Below are 24,332 nucleotides of genomic sequence, written 5' to 3' on the forward strand. Positions count from 1 at the left end.
CTGACATGCCGCACTTGGATTGTATCCAATTGCTAAATTACAAGTGAAACAGATGCACCAGTTTTGAAAATTTTTACAGAAGCAGTTATTCTTCTCTTGGAGATTCAGTTGCAGGAAAACGGCATAGGATTTTGGCAAGATTCACTCATTTCTTACACTTACACAAGACCTAACACATTGAGTCTTGTCTCCAGGTATGCCTGTACTGCAAAAAAATGACATAATACAGGTTCCTTGCAGAATTTAATCTCTCATTTTCTTTAATGTCCACTTGTTGTTTACTCTTGTAGTGTCATAAATTGTGGACTTAGTTGTATGCTATTTTTCCTTTTTTTTTTTCTTTCCTGAAAAGTGCTCGCAAGTTAAACATGCATGAAATTAAATATACACTTCCAGTATTTTTAAAGAAAACCCTTCAAATGCCTCCCCCCCCAAAAAACACCATGACATTGCTTAGGATTATCTATTTATTTATTTCAGTTAAAACAAACATACAATGTTTCATTGAAACTGTGTTGCACTCCCTGCCAACAACTGTAGTTAGACTGTTGGCCTCTAACAATACAGTGGGTATTTACATATGTACACGGATGTACCGTAGGATGCCTGAATTTGGTGGCCTAACAAATACGTCAGATCATAAAAGTTGTTCAGTTATGCATTCAGGAAATTGTAACATCCATGGTAAATTTTAGAGGAAAAGTATACATGAACCTGAACGATGCTTTTTATGGACCCAAGTGACTCCTGTGTTTATTGCAACATATACATTTGTAATAAATACAATCTTAGCGTTTTCTTACACACCTTAGGCGTAACACATTTTTTCCATTTTTGTAGGCATTACATTGTTGTAAAAGAATCTCTGACAGTTGTTATACAGATGTACAACATGAACGCCTTGAAATGATGTAACAATCAGTAATGAGAGAGGAATATATACATAAATCCCAGATTCCAAACCTACATTATATACATTATACTTACAGTATATACACACATACAATTTATGTACATAGACTATCATAAATATTGAAAAATAGGTTTAGTTTTAATGGATTAATGTTTTATAAATAACATGTTACATTTATGACTGAAATATCATGGAAGACAGTAATGTCTAACTGAGGTGACAAAACAGTGGTTTAATACTGAAGCTGCTCTTAGGTGGTCTGTAACGTAGGTAACTTTAAGCAGACAGGTTTGAAAAAAAATAATGTAATTCAATAAATCATACGTTGGAAATCAACCCAGCCATGTGGAACTCAACTGTTGCAGGTGGAGAGCCAGTCATCAAATCATGCAACACATAACGTAAAATCTGGAAATTGCTACATTCAGAGAATTAAGTGACGTGTATGATGAATTATGAGGTGTCATCACAAAAACCTTCCTCCTCTCTGGCTGCTGAGAAGGACTGTGTAGAACTTCTCATTTACACCTCTTTCCTCTTCTATGGTTACGGAGAGAGAGAAGACTATTTCTCACTTCCTTTTTTTTTTTTTTTTTTTTTTTTTAAAATGCTGGCAAGGGAAGCGCTTCATCCCTTATGTGCTACAAATTGCTCACAGGTAGACTAACGTTTTAATCCTCTTCCACCTTTCTACATTTGCGGAGAGGAAGAAGAAAAGCTGCCAAAGTACTGAGGAGGCACATGCTCAGCACTTCTGCGGAGATCAGGTAACACAGGATAGTTAACCATGGACGTACAGTACCTGAGGCAGAGAAGTACCTAAGGAGCGTTGGTCAGTGCTGACTCCAGGATTGTTAATTGCCAGTTGAGTACCACCGAACTAATAATACAAACAACACTAGAAGAATCTAACTTCTCATTACAGTTTTACACTACAGACTTAGTGACCAGTACTTACAGTCATGCAGAAGTATCAATACAAAATACCTGCAATTTTTTTCATAGGTTTTAAATGGCTGGGCAGAGATTGACATTATCTGCCAGTGACTATCATTTAGATTTGTTCCTGATGAATTCTACAAGAGCAAAAAAGTCTCAGGCACTGTTTAATCAATGGATTACAGGCCCTTACTTGTTCCCTCTGACACAATGACGAAGCGGAACTTTGTAAATCAGATTTTTAAAGCATCATGTCAGATGAAGACAGTTGACCACATTGCCATGATTATTTCATTAGTAATCTCTATCTAGGCTTTTGTACCCAGTATTGCTGTGTTTGAGAACCTCTTATAAGCCAAGTATGCTGTTATACAAGTGTTATTTCTCTTCAACCTGGGATAAGAATGAAAGAGTAAACATGCACTAGAAACAAAACAGCTAATCGCAACCATACAGCACCTGTTTCATCAACTAGCTAGCTAGGCTCGTAAGAAACTTACCTATTTCTGAAGCAAACAAGTATGAGATGACTATCCAGTCTATGAGGTTATCTTTAATACTACTATACAGTATAAATTGGAAGAGGAATCCCAGTTGCGTATGCGAAGAGAGTTTGTACCAAGCATGAAATACTGGTGCAGTTATTTTGTGGATTTGACTCAGAAACAGAATAGTCAAGTAATTCATAATCCAATAATGGATGAGTAATCTGAGAAATACTGTACACTTTTGGAATATTATACAACTAGTAAACTACATTAGGACCCTTCCGTTTTCCTACAGAGTGTTTCAAGATAGATTGAACAGAAAAAAAACCAACAAACATTGCTATAACTGACAATGAACCTTATTAATAGACAGAACTCCATCAGGGAGTTTTATATTAATGGCATGATATGCTCGAGTGCCATTCAGTTTATATCTACAACAGGAAAAAAACCAAAAAGGCAAAAAACCCCCAAACCCTGTTTTACCCAACTGCACTATTGAGTACCTCAAGAAGGGAAGTGTCAACACCCATCTTTACAACTTCTAGATTAGCTACGTTTTTCTCAAACGTACCCGTTCTAAAGCGTGTTTTTTTTTTTAAAGCTTGACAATTTGGGTTTCCACACCATTTTTGGGAATTAGGGTAACTGTAGTACTTAAATAAGTTGACAAATGATTTTCAGGATTATTTTCACTCTACTTTGAATGAAGTGAATTTCATGGGAAGCATTTATAATTAGAGAATTTTGACTTCAATTGGTTCATTTTCTGTTTTGGTCATTAAAAGTATTTTTTTAAATAAAATTTCTTCTAATTATGCCTCTACAGAAAGGCAAACTAGATTTAATTTAGGACACTGATTAAATATTTTTATGAGCTCTTCTATGTTATTCTTTCATTTTTTCTAGAAAAATGTTTCTTAAAGTCAAAATAGTGCTTTTGAGGTCCATAATAATTTTTGGTACAAAAAATAATAGTGTTTCTCTCTCTCTCTCTCATTGGTTATTTAAACACTTTGCTGTAAATTAAAGAGTTATTTCTCACATCAAATGGTTCCATTAGGCACATTCAAGTAAAATAACAAAATATCCAAGTAACAATGATGAAAGCCAAACATGGCTTGATAAAGTCTACAGAGAGTTCTGTCCATTCTCTGGAATGGAATAAAGTTGTCACTTCCTTCAGCCAGACACTCACGTGGTTTGATGTTAATATCCACCTCCATCACGCAGAATAGTTTCTTAAAGACAGAGTTTGCGTATTCTACAATCAGAAGAACCATCAACAAAGAATCTGCATTTTGAAGGAAGCTGAATAGCTCATTTTTGTTCTCAGTAGGTATCTGAGTGAACACTGGCATTTGAAGTGCAGTATTAGAGATTAAACCAGGACAGTTAATGGCCATCAGATGCAACATTCTGGGTCCAGTCTAGAATAATCAGTGTCATACACCCAGTCATCACAAGTATACCGCTTAGAAAGAAGAACGCAGCCTGAAAAAAGAAAACATAAGAGAACTATTTTAGTTTCTGCTACTATACCCGTAAAATCATGCCCATTTATAGCACAAATGCCATTGCTCATGGAGGACAACGTAAAAAAGACAAGGGATCACAGTAAACAATAAGGAGCTATGTATCTTTTCACACTTAGGGTCCTTTTTCAAATAAAAAAGTACATTTATTTTCAGTATAGCAGACCTCAACCTTAACTGAGAGAAACTGAAGTAGCTGCTGATACCAGTCAGGCTGAGCTGACTTGATTCTGACTCAGTATGTCTTAGATTTGATTCCGCGTCAGTATGTCCAAGACCAGTAAGAGCACCAAGATCGGTCAGGACAACCCAAATGATTGCTGGAGGTCAGCTTTAAGTGGTAAATTATGTAAATAAGTATTGAAAGAAAATGTACAGGAGAACAACAAGACTTTTTATAGCTCTTCAGGGTAATCTATTGAAATCTGATTCTTATCAGCAACAGAATGACCCAACTATTGTTGAGATTGGGGGCTGGAGGGTGAGAGAAGTCACTGAAGTGAACTGAGCCTTGTAATGGCTCTCTCCTCAGTTTTGAGCACCTGTGCAACTCCCACGTGTTAACCAAAATAACATCAAATGCCAATTCACTGACTACCTTCATCAGGACTTCAAAATTCTTAAATTGTGAAGAAGGAAACTGAAGTTCTTGCTCTGAATTAGTAAGCAAGTGTAACTATTACATATTTGTCTATACATACCCCAATCTTTTGCACTGACTTCATTGGTTCCTTCTTCACTAATTTGATATAGAAGGCAGAAGGAAGAATAAAGATCAGCATGGCAGCTGCAGATGCACCTGTATTTAAAAAGCATAGAAATAAATATTCATAAACAAGTAAATATAATTTAATTAGATCGGAACAGCATTTTCTGAGATCTGAAAGACTACTTGAACTGACATGAAAATGCTTACCAATGAATCCAAAGATGTCTCGGATAGTAGGGACAAAGATAACAAGCATGTTGGTAAACCCCAGAAGAGCAACTGTAATGGAACAGTGACGCCACCATCTAAACTCCTTCCCTGCCCACAACAGCTGGGTAATGGAACTGCGGATCTTTTGAAGAGAGAGGGGGGAAAAAAAAAAGACAATTTAGTCTTCATTGTGGAAGTCAGTGACTGTCACCTGAATTAGACCTTCTTTCTGAAGGTATTTTAACATCATTTTCCTGAACGCTTCAGATTTTAATAAAAGTTGAAAGCTATGAAAGTAATTTTTTTTTTTTTAAATATTTACTTCCTGCACTTGAGAGGCAGCTCTGTGTTTCTGGTCTGTTTCTCTTTTCAGTGATTTAGATTTTCAAAGCACAGCCAGTAATGGAGAAAACACAAGGAAAAACATGTGTCTTTAACAAAAATAAATCCCAAGGATTTTTGTAACATCTAAGGATGCTGCTCAACAACATACACCTAAATGGCCAGAATTCACGTTCACAATGTCCTTACAAAAACACACTGACTTTTGTAAACTGGTAATACAATGGTCCAAGTACTTTTATAAGGGGCAATCGGTTCCACTCCCCCAATTAAACCATACCAGGAAAACAGTGTAAATGAACGTATTCGTATCTACCGCTTTGTAAATGTTGCCTAATTATTTAATTTATTTGAATTAACAGTACAGAGATATTTCATGAAACTTATTAAAATTAATTTCCTTTCCCAGTTAAGAGAAAGATTCTATAAATGGGAGTTGCCAAATCAGTAAATGACTGCAGCAGGACAAGTGATGAAAATAAAAAATGGTAGTAAGATTAAAAAAATAAATTACTTACTGGGAAAATAACTACAGGTACAGTAAGGGTTACAGCCATAAGTACAGCGAGACGCACAATAAGAAGAAGAACATCAGCACCCAGATAAGCAGAGTAGGTATGAAGCAGTTCTGGTTCAACTTTTCCTATAAAGAAAACAGTATTTAATTAGATGTAGTTGACATACTTCTCAAACAACCACTTCTGCTCTAAATCCTAAGCGAATTTTAGAGTTATAGCCATATGAATTGAAAGCCTCAACAGCTCCTGTAAGCACCTCTCCATTTTACACAGGGGTAACTTGGAGGCACTGAATCTGTTTGGATCCAGTTTTAATCCTGTGCCTTGGGCCTAATTCTACTACTGATCTCCTTTTCGGTGTGCACTTACAAAAGTATTAAAAAAACCCCCAACAAACAGTGTGTATTTAGAACCCATAGCGAATGCTTGCTTGCCCTAACTTTAAATGAATATTGTCATTCTGCAGCATGTAATTCATTTAAAAGAAAGCAGAGAAGGTAATATTCACCATAAAACGTCAGGTATCCAAAGAGAGCAGCCAATAAATACATGAGGAACATGGCAAAAAAAGATACATAGGACACATTCATCATTCTTTTACGGCTTCGGCTGTAAGAAAGAGAAAAAGAAACATTGTTAGCAATGACAATACACTGTTTTATACTACTTTTGTTTGTTTAGTGAAATTACAGACACATATCTAACATTTACCTTTTGAGTTCTTCATAGATAGGAAGAATTGCAGGATGGCAGACAAAAGAAAATGTTAGGATTGGGACAGCATAGACAGTCTGAAAAACAAAAGTATCTTTCTTAAGTATCTCAACAGACATTAGAAACTTAGTTTTAAAAAATTCATCAGTAGTTTCTTCATTTTTGACTTAGGCATCGTTTTAGTTTTTGATAAAGACTAGCTATTCTTTACAACTGAAACTTTGCCAAAAGCTAAAACAAGTTCCTATTTTCTTAAACCCAGACCCTGAGGTACCAAATGCTCTCAAATTTCACTGAAGTTCATGCTGAGCTGAATGTATTTGCATTCAGAATTACGTTCTGCATCTCATAGGCTTAAGCCAATATAGCCTGATCTTGGTATTTGCTATTACACATACTTCTTCCCCATGTGTGGAGATTCACCACTGTAACTGGGAGCATTCATGACAGTCAAGACTTTGTGACTGGGAACTTGAAGTCTATTCCAAACCCTGGCATACATTTCCCATTTGCATACTATTTACTTCATCTTCTGCAACCTATTTTTTAAAATGCTTTACTAACTTACTTGAGAAAGCTTGAGAAATGCTGTGCTGAAGAATGACAGATGAGTTTATTGCCACTCATCTCAGGCAGGCACCTCAACTCAAGCTCCTCTAATTTCCGTGTGTCTGGAGTGTGGAAACACCCAGCCTACAGGAGGTAAACAGTGCCTAACTCTACTGGTACAGAAAGTCTTAGCACATCCTAAGCTTACAACTGGGAAATTACTTGAAGGAAAAATGACCTATTTTATCTGCTACGTATGTAGTCCCCCTTAGTTATTTTCAACAGAGAGTCCGATTTTTAGTCAGTTACCTGTGAATTGAAGATGAAGTATTTCGGCTTGCACACATCATCACTTGTTATGTTTTCATCTACCAAAGGTGCCAGTGTCACATTTATTAATGTCATGTTCATAATGTCACTGTCCATAGGACAAGGAATCTGAAACATCTTCCAAATTACCTAGAAATAAAGCCATGTATTTATTGTTACTTTGACTAATGCAATATGTGCAACTTTTCAGAAACAGCATTTAATTTCACTTTGAAATGCAGTTTTACAAGCACTGGAAGTCTACAAGATTATACTTACAACAATCAGAAAGAAGACCATGCAAAGTAAGGAAAAGCCGCTGGTATAGCCCAAATATCCTGTGTTCAAGAAAGATAAAAAAATCTAAAGGTACAATAAACAGAAACACCGTTCAAGTCATAACATTATGAAAAAATATATTCTGTCAGTGATCTCTTTAGATTGCCATTTTCTTAGTGTTACATAGAACAAGTTAAATATTCATTGACTTTCCGCTAATCTCAACCAGATCTGAAAGTTCTCAAAGACATATTAGGGTCTGCACATACAGTGAGTCTGTACTATTAAACTTTATAACTTAAAAAAAAAAAACCCCACAACAAAAAGCCCATACCAACAACTACGTGAATTGTTTATTACATCCTAAGAACGATTATAGGACTAATTCTAATAGAATGCACTATGAGACAACTTAGCCTTTTCTCTTCTGTTTTTATTGATTCACTTAATTTGTAGAAAGTAGTAACTTGAGAAAGTAATTCACATCGAGACTCTCAGTTAGTAACGTTCCACTACAGGATTCTCTGAACAAATAGTGTGTTAACTGAATTATTCACATACGTCACTGAATTACAGCCATTTCAGATAAAGCATCCGGTATTAATATTCTGCTACTGTTTGGGACCTAAAATGAAAAAGGTGACTTCTACTCACAGTGCAAAGGCAATTTAATTGTCCAGGGCTAGCATCCCTATTCTTTTGAGAGCTAATAGCTAGTAACACTATTAGCTAGTAACAATATTATACTATTTCACTCACTACTGACCAAAACAGGTCAAACTTCGTGTAAAAACACAAACAGAAAGTTACTGTTGAGCCTTGTTCTAAAGCTACCCTATCTATTGTCCTTTTGCTTTCCACAAACACATCTGTAACTTAAAATACTTGTTTTGATCTTTTTTTTCTCCTTTATTTTTTTAAGCAGACTGACAACAATTTTCTAGACACTGATTAGTCCCAAGAGACAAGTTTGGAAACAGCTGTTGATTCACATAGTACTACAAGACTCAAACATTGTATCAACCTATTTCCCCACAGTATTTTCAATACATTTTTATTCTGATTGTTCTCTATCGCTTACCTAAATTTTTCAGTAAGGACAGGGGAAGAATGAGGATAACAGACACCAGCAGCACTAAATAGTCGCCATTAAGATACCATTCTCTGTAGAAAAAAGGAAGTATTTGTAAGTAATCAAAGTATTTAAAAATTACAACATTTGCAGTTTAGTCTTCACTCTTATCTTCCCCTACAACATATGGCTTCTTAAAAAAATGTAGTACTTTATGTCACAAAGGATTAACATTCAACTTATTATATGGACCTAAAGCCCTACAACAGCTTCTTATCTCACCCCAAACCTGCATTGTGCCTTTCCTTTAGTGTCCTTTTCTAAAATTAATATGCATCTGAAAGTCAGAAGACAGGAAAGTATATGACTGGTCAGAAAAAAACTCAACTGGGATCAATCACAGAGAAACAGTAATTTGCTTAAATGTTGATTCCCAACATTGCAGGGCCCCAGCAGGGTGGTGATCTCCTTTTAATGGAAATAAAAATCCTGTTGGGTACCCTGCGGGAATTAAATAAAAACAGGTGAGGTCTGGAGTTAAGGCAGTAGCTCAAGCCCACTGGCTGAGAAAACTCCAACAAGCACTGGGAGTTTCTTGGAGGCACGTTTAGTCCCTTTCAGTAGGGAAACTATGATAAGAATCTGAGAAAATTTTTTCCTTCAGATCATTTTTGGCATTTATTCCATAAGAAGCAGCAGCTATTTTTTGACAAAACCTTTTGGAGTGTTAGAAGATTAACATCTTCCTTTGAAACACAGAAAAAGAAAGTTAGATCTGTGTAAATATAATGCAATTTCACTGAACTAACAGAAAAACTTATCTTGAGTATTTAATCGTGGCAGGGTAACTGCTTTCTTCATCTGTCCTACAGGAACATCCTATATGCTTTAAGCAATTCAAGTAATACTAAGCATTTATTCCCAAATATTAATACTTTATAACCTGTTATGGTATCAGCTAACAGTATTTCTTTTAAAATGGACTGTCTACTATTTAGGTAAACAAAGAAAAATTAGCGACCCAATTGGAAATTTGTGCATTCAAACTCAATTGCTAATGGAAACATGGAATAACTTCAACAGACTTGCTCTGGATTTATGTAGTAAATGCAGAAACAATTTGGTCATCTCTTTCTCCAGTTTTATCTGGGATAACTAACTGTAAAAATGTATTTTAGAAAGTTCAGATGTGTAGAACATTAATGTCATGTACCTTTTGTTCCTTTTTTTAAAATTCAGTAGTCTCGTGGTAAATTTAGAAGACATCACAGCACAGAGATTCCTTGCATTTGATACAGTCATAAGAACGTGCACTGTTACTGTGCATGCACCACATGAAGGCCATCCCGACTTTCAGACCAAGGACTTAGAAGTTTTTCTGTGCTGAAGAGTAAAGAATGGGATTGCACAGCTTTACAATACAGCTGAGTATTTTAAAAATTGCTAAACGAGTTTTAATAATAGAGCTAGTATTTGTAATATTGTCTCAGAATTCCAGAATATTTTCTTCTACAGTAAGCATTATTTTGGGACATTTAAACAGGTAAGTGCTTACATTTTAGGCACCAGGCTGCCAGAGTGGAATCCATGCCAATGGTAGCCACCCAGACTCCCCTAAGCAACGCATGGAGAGAGTCAGTTAAATGGGGTTCGCAATTGCCAGAGCACTGAGAAAAAATTTACTTTAAATCAGTGTATAGCTACCTAGTACCAGCCAACAAGAAAACACTGAAGATACAAGTCTCAATTTCCGAATTTTGTCTGCCAGATTTGCAAAGCAGCAGCTGTATCCAGTGAGATTCACAGCCTTTAACTTTCCCTCTTGAACTGCAACCCATTTTGACTTCTTCTCTGAAGATGGGACAGTTAAAAATACTTGCCTCCAAGCCCCCTTGTAAGTACTGGCTACTCCAGGGACTTTCTTAAGAAGTGGAAAATAAGGACTTGAATTCAGCCAAAGGAGGGAAATGAACCTTCCCAGAAAAAAATTTGTAAACATTACATTATCAAATAAATAGGGTGGGTGCATTCTTTGAGTACATTTAAAAAAAAAAAAAAAAAAAAAAGATGGCTAGCACTGTTGTCATGACAATATCTATCAGCAAGCTGCATGAACACCACCAAATGGCTTGAACCCCTTGGGGAACACAGGCAGAGAAATGCCTACCTTCTGAACTCAGGCTTAGGTGTAAGTTGGAGTCTTGAGCTGCTCAGCCCTCTCAAGACTGGGACACTTCAGGACAAGGCACAGAAGTACAACTCTGAAGAGTGAGATTTATAGCACTTAACTCTATCCATCTGAAGTCAGGCATCTTGTTTTAGATAGCTGTTTTTACACACCCTTTCAATATAGAGTGATACGATAAATCACTCTCTGGAGATGCCCAAAACACGTGTCTAAGCCAGGTGCACTGAACCGACCACTACAGAGGATCACCTTTTTCTACCGATTATACAAAGACCAGAGTAACAATGAGCTCAAAATCTAACTTTCAGATAGGATGGTTAGATAAAATGAACCCTACCCAAGACACCCACTTTTAAAGCCAAGCAGGAAAGCCACTATGGAGTCAAGGTGCCTCCAGGGCTAAATGGCAACGCATCCACCATTTTAGTCTTGGGCATATACACTCTGTTTTCGTTCAACGTTTAGTCCCATGTCTTTTTGAGAACTGTTACTTAAGACATTCATTATGTAACTGCATCTTAGTCTTATATTTAATCGCTTCCCACAATATTAACTCTAGAAAACCAAAATAATCAGTCCAAACCAGTTGGAATGCAGTAAGAAAAAAAAAACACCCAACCATAACCACATTTACCTTTCCTTATCGAGAGTATGTACTGACTGGTACATACGTTAACACTTACCTGATGTTCTTTAGAGAACAGCATTCTGTAATATGATGCGATACCTGTATTTTTCTACCCTTTTCCCAGGACAGGCTGGATCTAAATGAAGTGGAGCACTCAGGGGAAGGGCAAACTTACTGTATCTCTGTCTGAGTAAGAAGCTACCCTATGGTGTACCGAACGTGGTCTTCATATAAAAATATATACAGTCTCCGTATTTGTTTCTCCTAATAGTTTCTCTGATGAGGAGTTCTAACACCTACCCTGTGGTCTCTTCGATGTTCATAAATGTCTTGATGACCAATGGTAACTCATATTTCACTATGAAGAGGTAGCTTGACATAGCTGTAGGTGAATAACATCATAGATCATTACAAATATAGAATATGCCACAAGATGCAAGAATCACATAACATGTTTCATAACTTCACTTGAACACAAGCAGTTAATGAACACATGTTGTGTGAAAAAAAAGTCTCCAAGAGTAAGTAGGGAACAATTAGTATTGACAGTACAAACATTTTAAGATCTTGTCCTCACCTCCAATGTTCTGCATTGTAATTGATCCAGAAGCAGCAAGTTTTCCAGCCATGCCAAATGCCTTCATTCCCAACTGTTCATACAATAAAGATCCTAGAAGGAAACAAAATAATCCATTGGAAGGGTGTGTTTCATGAAGACACCATATGGAACAAATACCATATGTTTGTAAAATAGTAATTGCCTTACCTCCTTCATTGGCGGTCTTCAAAAGGAGATGCACTGAATACAAAGAAAATATTGACACAAATAGCAGGAGTATCCTGAGGGGGGAAAAACATGCAAATTTTTAATAGCCATAAATGACTTATTGTAACCATATTAAATAAATGCAGATCAAACATAAAAATTAATCATATTAAAATATCATCTGGGAAAAGCCTGTAGATTCTAAGGCTAGCTAAAAGCGTTCCGAAAACCCAATCAATACCTAGTTTAGCATGGATTTTATACTAAAATGCATTTCACTGGCATACAGAGAAATTGTAGTGTAGGATTAAATGACGCTTATATTCAGTGTAAGGTGGCATAACCACCGGCAAGTGTCAGGCCATTATAATTGGCTGCATTTAATATAAATAACTTAACAAAGTATTAATGGGAATGGTTTTGTATTACTGTAAGAAACTGTGTTCCTCCTGTCTTCCTATCCTTGTGCAACAGTATGTCATGAATCTATGGAACATCGAGTTGTGACTAACTGTGGCTAAAGCGAAGATTATTTCTCGGTCTTCAACAAATCAGCTTTTCATCTTAAATCTGTTATGTCTTTTTTTTTTTTTTTACGGAAAGACGAAAATGCAAAAGCCTTAAAGAACTGACTGAAAATTCAGACGTATTCAGAGCTGTGTCTTCAAATGGAAATACGTATTTATTGTCATTAAAAAAAGAAAAAAAGAGAATACTTTTTTGCTCAAAAGTTACTCTTCATGCGTAACATGGGAATCACTAGTTGCTTGTTTATCTTCCCCATGCTTTTACACGCAGTATATATTGTTTCCAGAAGCACAGTTGCAACATCTAAAATTCACATCTCCCAACAACAAATCTCCCCCACAACAAGTGCACTTCCTGGAGTGGCACACTAGGGGGGACTTCTCAGCTGCTGAAGAACACAGTGGAAAATTACAACACATTTAAAAAACCCCTGGCCTTTCTTATACCTATACAAGCATTCTGCTTTATAGGAAACCTAAGAATCAGCACATCTGCTCAAAAATGGCAACTCCATTTAGAGTCCCCAGAGTACTCTTCACATTTGCTTTTGTGTTATTTTTAACATTGGCGAAATTAGTAAGCACAGCACACGGAACTGGAAACAAGAACATCTGAGAAAAGCTTTGCAGGTCTGTACAAGGAATCCAGGAAACTTGTGTTACTGTGCCAATTCAACACCAACACATGCACACAAATAAACCTATTTCTGACAGGTAGAGATAAAGCAGGATTTAATTCAGCCATCAACTAGAAACAGCACATTAAGATGTGCAAGGGTACATTTCATTAGAACAGCACAGATCCTGGACCCCTCAGTCCTAACCTTGAACGGCTGCCTACACTGTTGACAAGATCAGTCAGCAAGCTCATCTCGAAGCTCACTCAGTTTCTGGCTTCCAGACCGTATCATTCATTTATTTAGTGCTGACACAAGTGACAAGTCACAGCACTGATACAAGTGACTCCACACAGCCTTCGAAGAATTTACTGCCTTAATCAACTGCATCTGGATCTGAATCTGTAACCTAGTTATTAAAAGATGTCTGTAATGCCCTCAGTGTCATCATAAATCCTCAGTATCATCAGTGATTAACTGCTTTCCTGCCTTGGAACTGTACGAACTACACTAAGTTTTGAAAGGTAACAAGCTAGCTTATCTTTGAAGCAGTACTAATGCAAATAGATCTGAATGCAGTACCTGGAAATGAAAGGTAACTAAACGACCTCAGCACGCTATTGTTAAATTGACACTTTTGATCATTTTTTTCCTTTAGAAAAAAGTCCCCCATTACATGCAAATCTGTTCAAATATCTAACCTTGAATTCTTTTTTTTGCTCAGAGATGTTCTAATGTGCATTACGCTGATTATCTCACACGTGCTGCAGAACATCTTTAGAGAATGACACTGATGTGTAGAGAGATGAAACATCTCTTTTCTGAATTCATGCTGCTAAGCTGTTCATTCAGTTTAGCATCATCTAACCAAGTGAAAGTCTTAGCAAAAAATTAACAAACCACCATATATTTAAAATACAATCCTTCAGATCAAAACTATACACATTGGTAGTTTCCTCAGGAAACTTTACCACCACCCTGATATACTGTGAAATATCTGGAAATGAATCTGACCTACAACTCTCTGGAAATCTGGCAACAGAGTAAGGCAAATTTCAAACTAAACGTCACTCACTTGTTCTTGAACATTCAGCACATTCACCTATTTCCAGGATAAAAATACAAAGTTCCTTTAAACATATCCATGGATTCCCATTTGCGCTCAGTCACTGATATTTCATGGTATTTCTGTTATTTTGTACGAGCTGGACTGCCTCCAATGTATGAAAAACGTACTTTCCCGAAGACATTTAGCAGCACTGTACATAATTGTTTCCTCATGCAATTTCCAATTGCATTACTATAGTCTTGTCTTATATCTGAAAGCTTTTGCCAATAGACTACAATATTGCAAGAGACAAAAGACAATCCTCTTACGCCTAAATTTTAATTCTAACTTTCTACAGCCTGATCCTGTACTTTTTGTGCAATTATGACCTCCACCAGTTGAAAAGTTTCTGTTGACATTAATTTCAATTAGTGAACTCTGAAGGAAAAAGCTAGCACAGGCTTCAATCTGTTAAGTAGCACCTCTCTTTTCCACTTGGATAGTGGAATTTTCAAGGGAAGTCTTATCAATTATTCATGGAGAAACTACAGCTAAGTAAAGGAAAATTCACCGTAGAATGCTTTGTGGGTTGCAGAACTTGCAATGAATCGGTTTAATTTTTGCAAGTCCTTCTGAACGTATCACAATCTCTTATTTTAAAACAAGCCATAAATCCCAAAATGCGATTCTGCACCTACGGCAATGACTGGGTATTTTGTAAAGGTCGTATTCTTACATCAAGTATTTTTCCATTATTAATTACACAGCAGAAAGATTTTTTTTGATAAACCAAGAGATACTTACACAAAAAGAGCAATTCCAGTGTTAGCCATGGCATAAGAAAGACCAAGGATGCCACTACCCACAATAGCATTGCTCAGATTAAATACTGACATTCCAAAGGAAGTAGTACCCGGATGCTGAGAAAAGGGAGATAGGTAATAATTAATAGAAGGTTATTACTTACTTCAGAATTAAAACAAACACAAATTTGGCAAGAAAACATTTTTTCGTTTTTTTTTGAAACGTCATTGCTATGTACTTACATACTGAGTTTCATATTTCTTCTTTCCAAGATTGGAGTCGAGCAAGAAATTTTGATTTTCTGGATCAATATCCGCATAGTGGCTGTAAAAAACATTGCATCATTAGCGATTATCATGGGCATCTTGCACATTTGCTTCCCGTTCAGCATTTCCAATCCACTTCAAAGGGAAACAAGAAAACCAAGGGAATGACCCAGAAAGAACCACCCCACCTGCCCAGCGCACAAAGCGCTGCGCGTGTTTACGTCCGCAGCCATTTCCGTGCTTCTGTAACGCATGTCAACACGCGACACCTCCAGACCCGAGGCGGCGTTTTCAATTCGGGCCGAAGCGGGCTGCAGGGCGGCGGAGCCCCCTCACCTCTTCATGGTGGCCGGCTTGGTGGGGTAGGGGTAGCTGAAGTCGTTGCTGTTGGAGCTGTAGCTGCTGCTGTCCTCGTCGGGGGAGATGTTGAACTTGCCCATCTCGGCGCTGCTCATGGCGGCGGCGGTGCCGGGGTCGGGGCTCGGCGGCCGCTCTTTTGTCCTTGGCGGCGGGGCTCGCCGCGCCTGCGGAGGTGGGAGGCGACGTCAGTGCCGCAGCGGGCGCCGCGGCCCGTCACGTGGCCAGCGCGCGCCCGCGGCTCGGCGGCCCCCGCCCGCCGCCGAGTGGAAAAGTACCAGGCGCGCGGGGCGGGGGGCGCGCGGGCAGACAAAGGTGAGCCCCGCGGCGGGGCGGGGCGGGGGTGCTGCGTCGCCGGGGACCGGGCCGAGGTAGCGGTACCGGCACGCCACGCCACGCCACGCCACGCCACGCTCACCAACCCCCCCACCCCCGATAGCGGAGACTGATGCAACACCGATGGGCGATTGTCACACCGGCTGCCGGAGCCTGCCGTCCCGCGGCCGCCTCCGTGTTTACGTCCCGCCCTCCCTTCTTCCCTCCCTCCCCGCCGGCGACACCGGGCATCCCGGCGTTTTCAATGGAAAAATGCAACTCGGTCACGGGACTGCACCGCGCCGCAGTCGCCTGGGGTTTTTCCACCTTTCCGGGATGCAGCAGCGGCGCGTCTCTACGCGCACCCGCCGCCGCGCGTCCGGGCAGAGCCCGGCAGTGTCTCGGGCGGCAAGCCGGGGTCTGCCGCCAGACAAAGGCGCCAAAGACGAGCCGCGCTGCGTCCGAAAACTCGCCCCGTTCTCCTGATAAGGTCGTGCAACCGCCGCCGCGCCGTACCTGCTCCGCAAAAGCTCGAAAGCGAGGAGGTTTCCTCCCGAAGCTTCGGACCAAGGAGATGCTCCTCTCTCTGCTGCTGCTTCTCGCAAAAGGAAAAACCCTTAACTATAAAACGTCAGCGAAAACGTAAACCTAAATAAATAAAGGTAGAAAAAAATCGCTTAAAAAAGCCAGCGCTACAAAAGGGAAGGATGATCTCGTGCCCGTGGTGCTGCTGCGGACGCGTGCGGCGGCGGCTCGCTCCCGGTCTGACGGCCCCCTCGGGGCGCCGCCGCTCTTCAGGCAAGAATGCGGCGCGTCATCGCGGAGGGGCGCGGCGCTCGCCCGCCGCCGCGCCGCCCCCCGCCGCCCGCCCTGCCCGACTGACCCCCTGCCGCCGCCCGGGTCGGGGCGCGGGGGGGCATCGGCGGGGTGGGGCGCGCTCGACTGAGGGGTGGAATTCGGTCGTCGGCGCGTGCCCGGCGGGGGTCGGGAGCGGGGCCGCCGGCACCGGATCGCGGTGGTTGCGCTCTGCGGTGTTTACACTGGGGGCAACTGCGTTTCACGGCGGAGTTGGGGCGCGGCGGCGCTTGTCAGGAGAGCCCTGCCTGAAAGGTGCTTCCAAGCCGCCCGGTGCAGCATCTGCAGCGTGACTGCAGCACGGCCTGCAAACTCACCGAGGAGGCTTCCTCCCCGTTTCCACCCTGCGCCTGCCTTCAGCGCGCTGCCGGGCTCCGGCGTTTCCCAGTAGCTTGGCGCATGACAGGGGATGAGGTGCCACCGAGCCATAGCTACTCGCTGCGGTCACTTGCTATTTTTAATACACGAGCAAGCAGCGATGCACGTGCAAGCCCGGATCCCGGGGGCAGCCGAAAGGCTCCCCGAGCGTTTCCTCCGGGAAGTGATCGGGAATGACGGCCTCCCCCTAGTGCTGCGATGCAGGATAAACCCCGCTTTAGGGAAGAGAGGGGGAAAAAAGAACGTCCTGCTTCCTTCCCCTCAGGTAATCACTCCAGAAACTTTCGAGGGCTTTGCTGCTCCATCCCCGTGCAAGGGGGCAGGGGGCTTTACTGTTCGCCCCAGCCCCTCACACGCACGCAGCCAGGTTGCAGCTCCGGAGGAGGCGCAGCGAGGGCAGCCAGGAACCGTTTGACCACCGTTTTTTGAAGCGGGGGTTTTCTGAAACGGGCCCCCACCCCGCCGCGCTGTCCCCGCGACAGCGGTACAGTCCCACGCGAATCCAGTGCTGCTAGCCTCCAGCGTGGAGGGTGCCGTCACCGAGCCGTTTCGCCCGTCTGTGTAACCTTCCTCCCTCCCTCCCTCCGCGGCATCGAGGGCTCGTGGAGGGTGCGAGGCAGCAGGCAGCGCGGCCCGACTGCCTGCCCCGGGGTCGGAGCGGCCGCAGGGACACGGCAGCGGCTCGCACTCTCAAGGGGCAGCGAAGCCCCGCACTGCCACCCGCGCTTCTGGCCCCGCTTCAGTGCGCGCGGCCCCTGGGCTCTGCCGGGGGGGGACGAGGTTTCCCTGAGGCGAGGCACCGCGGGAGAACTTGGGCCGCACCCGCCACCGCCCTGCTGCGGGGCCCCGGTCGCGCTCGCTCTGCCCCGCGGCTGCCGCCGGGGCGGGCGGGAAGCCGCCGGGCGGCGCGAGGCGGTGGCAGGCCGACCGTTAGGGCCGCAGAACGTTCTGGAGCGCCCCCGCCGCCGGGGGGGGGGTGGGGGGGGTGGGGAGGTGAAGGGGCGGGGCACGCGCAGGAGATGTGGAGCCGAAAATTTTCCATCACTGCAGTTCTCCCCCCGCCCCCGTCCGGCACGTGACGTCAGCCCCCCGCACCCCCCCCCCGCAGCCCGGCGTGTGAGGCGGCGGGGCGGGGCCGGCTGCGCTGCGCTGCGGCGCCTTCCCGCGCAGCGCCGGGGCGGAGGGCGGTGGCTGCGGCCGCGGCGTCGCACCTGGTTCGGCGGGAGGCCGGTGCCGCGGGGGGTGTGCCGCCCGCCCCGGAGCGGCCCCGAGCCGGCGCCGGGCCGGGCCAGGCCGGTGACGCCGCTGGGTTTCTCCGGCGCCGCTCCTGGCCTTGGCCGGGCGCTGCTCGGCCGGCGGGGCTGGTCCCGAGCGCCCGGTCCTGGCGGGAGGGGGGAATGTGGGCGGTGGTCGGGCACCGGCCCCCCCGTAGCGGGGTGTGAAATCGGCCCCGAGGTCAGCTCACGGCGTTTTGGAGCCGAACTCGGTCCCGTCCTAACCACCTGCCGGTTCGGGACGCCTTGGGGCTGAGCTTCCCCCGCTTGCAGACAAGGCAAAGTGCAGCTTCGGGTGCTTATGACCGTGAGGTATTTCAAAGTTGGAGCAGGAGTGCCTGTAGCCGGCGTTTTTGGTCGTACTGAAAATCTGACTACGTAACGGGCAGTTCGCAAAGGCTACAGCAATCCGATGGGTTAAGTCAAAGGATTGCACAGCTCCACTTATGAGTGCAATCGCAGTGATAGGTAAATAAGCGTTCCTGCGGGGAAGCCAGGTCATACACCTTTTTGAATGGGAACAGTGAATGCCTTGCGCATTTTCCAGTCAATCCCATTCTTCACATGTTAGCAGTTCTGCGAAATTACATGAGGGGTTAAGGTGACCTGTTTGCTGCGAGTTTTGCTAGCGTAACAACGAACGTGATGATGTAGCCCTGACGTTTTTAGGACCGTAGCTGTTGGAGGCACTGACGGCAGCATCCTTTTCAAGGCAAGCACAACAGATTTGGTGCATGGTAAAGTGTCCACATGCATCTGATAAGTACAGAAGCCATCTTCATAAATGTGATCTGGTTGCCACGAACAGTTTTTTAAGAAGGTAAAACCAGATTTTATAGCAGAATAAAAATTTTACTGTACAAGTGCTTGAAATTTTTTTACTAGAGCTGCCCTCATATGGAAAAAGATGAGGCTTCGTTGGTCATTTATGAGAAGAAAAATTGGTAAAATACATTTAGGAAGAGAAATTGCTATTTAGCTGATGGCCCCATTATTGGACGGTTCACTGTGCAACATGCGAGTGCCATCTGCACTGCTCCAGAATACTGAGTCTTTAAAATCTTTACCCATGCAGCCTGTTTGATGGTTCAAATGGTCTGCTTTTTCAAGTGGTTTTAAGTAATGCCTCACTGATTGAATTATAATTTTCCTGACTTTGTAATTGCCAAGAATGTCCTTGGCAAAACATACATACAATGTGTTTCATCCAATTCTGAAATGTATTTTGTAATCAGAATAATAAACGTTAATATTCATCAGTTCCTCCTGCCATAGTTTCAATGATTCATTTGTTTTCATTGTCTTGCTTTTCTTTCTCCCTTCTTTTTTACTGTTCTTATGTTCTTTTTTCCTTCCCTTTCTTTTCATCCTCCTTATTCCTCAGTCACCCTCATCTTTATATCTTCCATTTGTTTGTCTTTTATTTTGTTCTTTTGTGTGTATCTACTCATTGCAAGCTTCCTTACATAGTTTAGGCCTTTAGGATAGCCAAGCATGAACTTTTTTTTTTTTTTTTTAATCTGGAGATTCTGTTTCTACCTTATGTATTCATGAGATAACCCAGCACAGTCCTGGAGACTAAAGACTGCTAAAGATTTTTTTTTAAATACTGGAAAACAGGTGTCTGTATTTTCTTTAATACAGAGCTGTGGGTGATGTGTCGTGTTCTTAGTCAGGTTTCCCATGCTGAAAGACCTTATAATCATTTAAGGGTTGATGCTTTACACTTTCAAAGGAAAGCAAAACCACACAAACAAAAATAAGATGTTACTGTAAGGATGTTGTAAAAGATACTAAGAGTTAATTCTTAGTTAGGTGTTGTAAAAATTGAGTTGTCTTCAATTATAGAGGTAGAAATGAACCAGAGTTTTCAATTTATTATGCAGGAAGGTAAGGGGGTTTTTGTAGCTGAAGAGCTATCTGCTGTGCACTTCTAAATGACAGTTTGTAGCCGAGTCTACGCTGTAGATTCACCCCTCGCTGTAACATGCCCTACCAGTTCTCAGCCTGCGAAGGGTTTCTTTTTAAATTGGATTAGTTGGTTTTATGGTTAGAAAAAGAAGTAGCTGGCAAGTGCCTGTGTTTTTTCTTTGCTCATGTTTTAGCAAATAAAAGACCTTTATAATACGGGAGGTTCTTTTTCCATGCTATTTCTTCCTACATATATAAACAAACCTTGTGGAATACTGTAAAACTATCTGTAGCACATGCCCAGTAGAGTCATTTATGTTTATGGTATGCATCAAAAAGTTATGTGTACAGTAATACTGTAAAAGTCAAGTCCATCCACATGGTTTTTAGATGATACTTCCTAAATTGCCCAAGGAATATCTAATGAAATATGTAATATGTTATGTCAAAGCAATCTGTACTAATAGCTACATAACATTCATTTTGCCTGTGCCGAGTATGAATAATATAAAAATCCCAGCAGAGTGAGGATCTGTGTCGGGTGAAATCTTCGGTACTGCCAAGAGTCTGGGGAAGGATGATAATGCAGAGTAGTGACAGAGACCTGAGAGCTATGTTGTGTCCCGAATGAAGCATCTGCACAGTGGCCTCCTCTACATGACAGGCGTGGTCTGTCACGAGGAAGAGCTGGAAGTGTGGGTGAGTGGGGAAAACGAGGATTCACGATTTTGCTGCGTGGACTCAGTGGTCCACAAAGATGCAGGCGGGGCTGAGGGTTCCACTGTCCTTCCAACCAGTTTGGTTCATTATTCTTACCTCACATGGACTGCCTGTGGCGTGCAATTAATGAAATTACAGGTTCTGATTATGTGCTTTCTCAAACAAAACTTCCACTGAAGCCAAGAGGTATTACGAGTGCGTAAGGAATGCAGGATTGCATATCCTGCCTCTTGGGCTTTATGATGGTGAGTTGGAGTTACATATTAAACTCGGTTTAAGCCTTAATTTTTTCCCTCTGTGTTCATCCTAGTCTAGTTTCAGTTTTGCAATATGAAAACAACAAAATCAGTATGTTAAGAACATAAGCAGCAGCATTCTTTTAAAAAATAGTACATTTGCTATAATTATAACTTGGATTTAAACCAAAAATAGGCAGATTCTGAGTCTGAGTTTTAAAGCCATCTGATTATGCTGTTATACTGCAATAAACTCAAAACAGTGGGTGCTGCATGAGATATATAGTACTAGTCATCCGCAAGAACTTGTCAGCCTTAAATGGACATTGCCAGCTGCTATAAAAATAATTTTTACTTTATATTTTTAACTCTGTAACATTTTTAGGGGTTTTAAAAATAGCATTTCTCCATTAATCTTGATTCATCTTTTCCACTCAGCAAACACTGATTTTTTTTTCCTGTGTGAAATTAACGTAAGTTTTTAAGTAGATACAATTTTTTTTTGTGTGTGTGTGTGATACAAATCTAGAAAAGCTTTAGGAATGGTATTTGCTAATTAACTGAAACGTTCATTTTCTATAAGCCGTCCCACATATTTTTGTTTAGATCCTTACGGGAATAAGAGCTACTATTTTTGTTCTTTTACCATTTGCTGGTGGCAGAGAGTACAATTTACATTTGGATTCCCAGAGACGTTATTGCCATAATTACAGCAGTCTGTACATCAGCATCACTTATTATGTCAGCAGATCTTTGAGGATATTGTTTGTCAACTAACTAATGCTTCACATCTTGGAAAAGTCACCTGCATTTTTGTGGCTCCCTTAAAAACAGTGTAAGTTTAGGAAATTAGACAGAGTTTTCTAGGCAAGGCTCTAGGCAAGAGCTGTATTCAGAAGGGAACAAAACTGGACTAATTGTGTAGTTACCAAGACGTTTCTGTGCTTTACCAGTTAGAATAAGTGTGGATGCACTGATGGGGCAAAAAAGGGCAAACAAGGGCAGGAGATCAACAAGCACTATACTTCGATGGAAAAGCAAGATCAGTATTTCGTGCCAAAAAATATAGCGCAAACAGGTAGCAATAAAAACATTATAACTGGATCTTCATTCTGTAAATGTGTGTGTGCGAAATTGTATGTATTACCCTTTTTTGGTAAAATTGCTGATATTCCTAAATATGTTGAGGACTGGATGACTTGAGGACTTTGTGGATGACAACCATTATCTACTGAACTTAAAACTCCACTTTTCATCTACAGTATATAAAGCACAAGAATGGCTGTTTACAGCATCACAAAAGGTCTGTAAAATCTGGTACTTTTTCCCTGGCAGTGGCCAGTAGAGGATTCCTCTGTGACAAAGGGTAGGAAACAGCATAGGACCATGCAGTTGTATGTTCTAGCAGTCTGATGTTTAGGATTTACTGAGCCAAAGGTTATCCACGTGCTTGTATTTAATAATTTCTGGTACTCATCTGCATGAAATTGTTGAATCACTTTTGAACCCATGTTTAATTTGATATTTATCATAAGCAGTGGCAAAGCTTACTTAGGCATTTACAAAAACGTCTTCCATTCGTTAATTTTTTTCCCCCAGACCTCTTCCTGGTCAGTTCATTTGAGATCCCCATGTTCTGCACAGTAAGAATTAATTGGGTTCTATGTACCTTTACTACACTTTGCATGGCCGCCTGTCTTGAAGCTGAGGAGTCCTAGTCAATCTGATAGGTAGAAACTGTTTCCTATGTTCAGTTCCCCTGGATTCCTGTACTAGAGAAAATGAGGATTGTTCGAGGTGTTATAGGTGTCTTCGCATTTGTTGGAGAATAAAACTTAGACCTGGAGTCTCCTATAAAGTGGCAGCAAGCAGATTTTACCTTTACATTTTTTGCTGTTGTTCTGATGTATGTGCACCTGCACGTTCTGAGGAAGGACTTTTCCCCCAGCTTTTTAGATTGAGTGTTTGCTGTGGATCTGCGTATTCTAAGTTGGCTGGTGTCCACCTGTAGAAAACTTGTAGCTGTTTATTTTTTTGGAAAGATGGTTTTAGTTTTAAATAATTATAAGCAACATTTGTAAACATTTTGCATGTGCACACTCAACTACCTGGGTGTGCACGGTTTTTCAGTGAGGAAAATGGACATCTTTAATTTAGTCAGAGAAATCTGCATGGATCAATTCCTGGCAAAAATTAGGAATGGTTAAATAAACCAGTTTATACAGTCTTCCTTATATGCAATGAGAAGATCTGAAATGAATTAGCGAAAAAATTACTACATAAATTCAGTATGGTGGGAAGGACATTTTTGTTTATATACGTACCCGAGGATTTCTTTGCTTGTAAAGACATCACCCCTCCTGTTTATCTCCTGTGTGCAGAGTACTTTTACGGAATAAGCAGCTGCTGAGTCACGCTCTCACTGAATGACTGACAACCCCTGTTTCTACTAAGAATTGGTAGACTTTCTCTCCTGTGTATCAGGCGAGCAGTGCAACGCCCCTTACTTAGGAAATGAAAGCATGACACAGCGTTATAGCTGACTTCATTGAAATGCTCTAAGCAGGAGAATGGAAATGTGTTTATGCAGCCATGTAAAGCAAATCAAAATCTATCCACATTAAATTATTTACTGGCAGTAGTGATTCGTTATTAAAGAAAATAATATAATGTGTCATTTCAATGTGCTGAACTAGCAGTTTTGCAGTGCAGTTATTCAGAGGGAGTTTTGCCTGAATATATGAGTAGTAATAGATCTGAGGGAGACATGGTGCTCTGTTGGCAATGTTTCCTGAACAAAGAAAAATATGTACATAACTGGAGGGGTTAAGTCTAAACCTAGATAATCTACACTTTATGATACCA

General features: G+C 41.4%; 1 protein-coding gene and 1 long non-coding RNA gene across 4 annotated transcripts in view; one reads left to right on the plus strand and one right to left on the minus strand.

Moving 5' to 3' along the window:
* Positions 1-453: 453 nt before the first annotated feature.
* Positions 454-16,898, minus strand: SLC38A2 (solute carrier family 38 member 2). 3 transcript variants are annotated; one of them, XM_075148410.1, is made up of 16 exons: positions 16,610-16,897; positions 15,758-15,945; positions 15,398-15,479; positions 15,156-15,271; positions 12,160-12,233; positions 11,971-12,063; positions 11,694-11,775; positions 8,587-8,669; positions 7,506-7,564; positions 7,227-7,376; positions 6,366-6,445; positions 6,163-6,263; positions 5,655-5,779; positions 4,792-4,936; positions 4,577-4,674; positions 454-3,834 (listed from the first exon to the last, which is right to left on the minus strand). In XM_075148410.1, exons 2-16 carry the CDS (start codon positions 15,874-15,876, stop codon positions 3,736-3,738), a joined length of 1,506 nt encoding a protein of 501 aa, XP_075004511.1. In that variant the 5' UTR covers positions 15,877-15,945; positions 16,610-16,897; the 3' UTR covers positions 454-3,735. The 3 variants fall into 3 exon arrangements, with proteins under 3 accessions (XP_075004511.1, XP_075004521.1, XP_075004502.1); XM_075148420.1 differs by having other exon boundaries at positions 15,610-15,945; positions 16,610-16,896; XM_075148401.1 differs by having other exon boundaries at positions 4,577-4,936; positions 16,610-16,898.
* Positions 16,899-18,645: 1,747 nt separating this feature from the next.
* Positions 18,646-24,332, plus strand: part of LOC142081632 (uncharacterized) — a 28,152-nt gene continuing 22,465 nt past the window's right edge. Inside the window, exon 1 of the long non-coding RNA XR_012673409.1 lies at positions 18,646-21,476. This is a non-coding gene — a long non-coding RNA (uncharacterized LOC142081632). The remainder of the gene's footprint in view (positions 21,477-24,332) is intronic.

This window comes from Calonectris borealis, chromosome 1 (genome assembly GCF_964195595.1).
Source record: "Calonectris borealis chromosome 1, bCalBor7.hap1.2, whole genome shotgun sequence".
NCBI lineage: Eukaryota > Metazoa > Chordata > Aves > Procellariiformes > Procellariidae > Calonectris > Calonectris borealis.

Excerpts from the sequence above, each read along its gene's own strand:
- SLC38A2 (XM_075148401.1), bottom strand. The coding sequence starts at position 15,876 with ATGAGCAGCGCCGAGATGGGCAAGTTCAACATCTCCCCCGACGAGGAC. Across the intron at positions 7,565-8,586 it reads GTCCTTACTGAAAAATTTAG|GATATTTGGGCTATACCAGC; the intron begins GTAAGCGATAGA and ends TCTTGAACACAG. Across the intron at positions 5,780-6,162 it reads TGGATACCTGACGTTTTATG|GAAAAGTTGAACCAGAACTG; the intron begins GTGAATATTACC and ends TTTTCTTTATAG.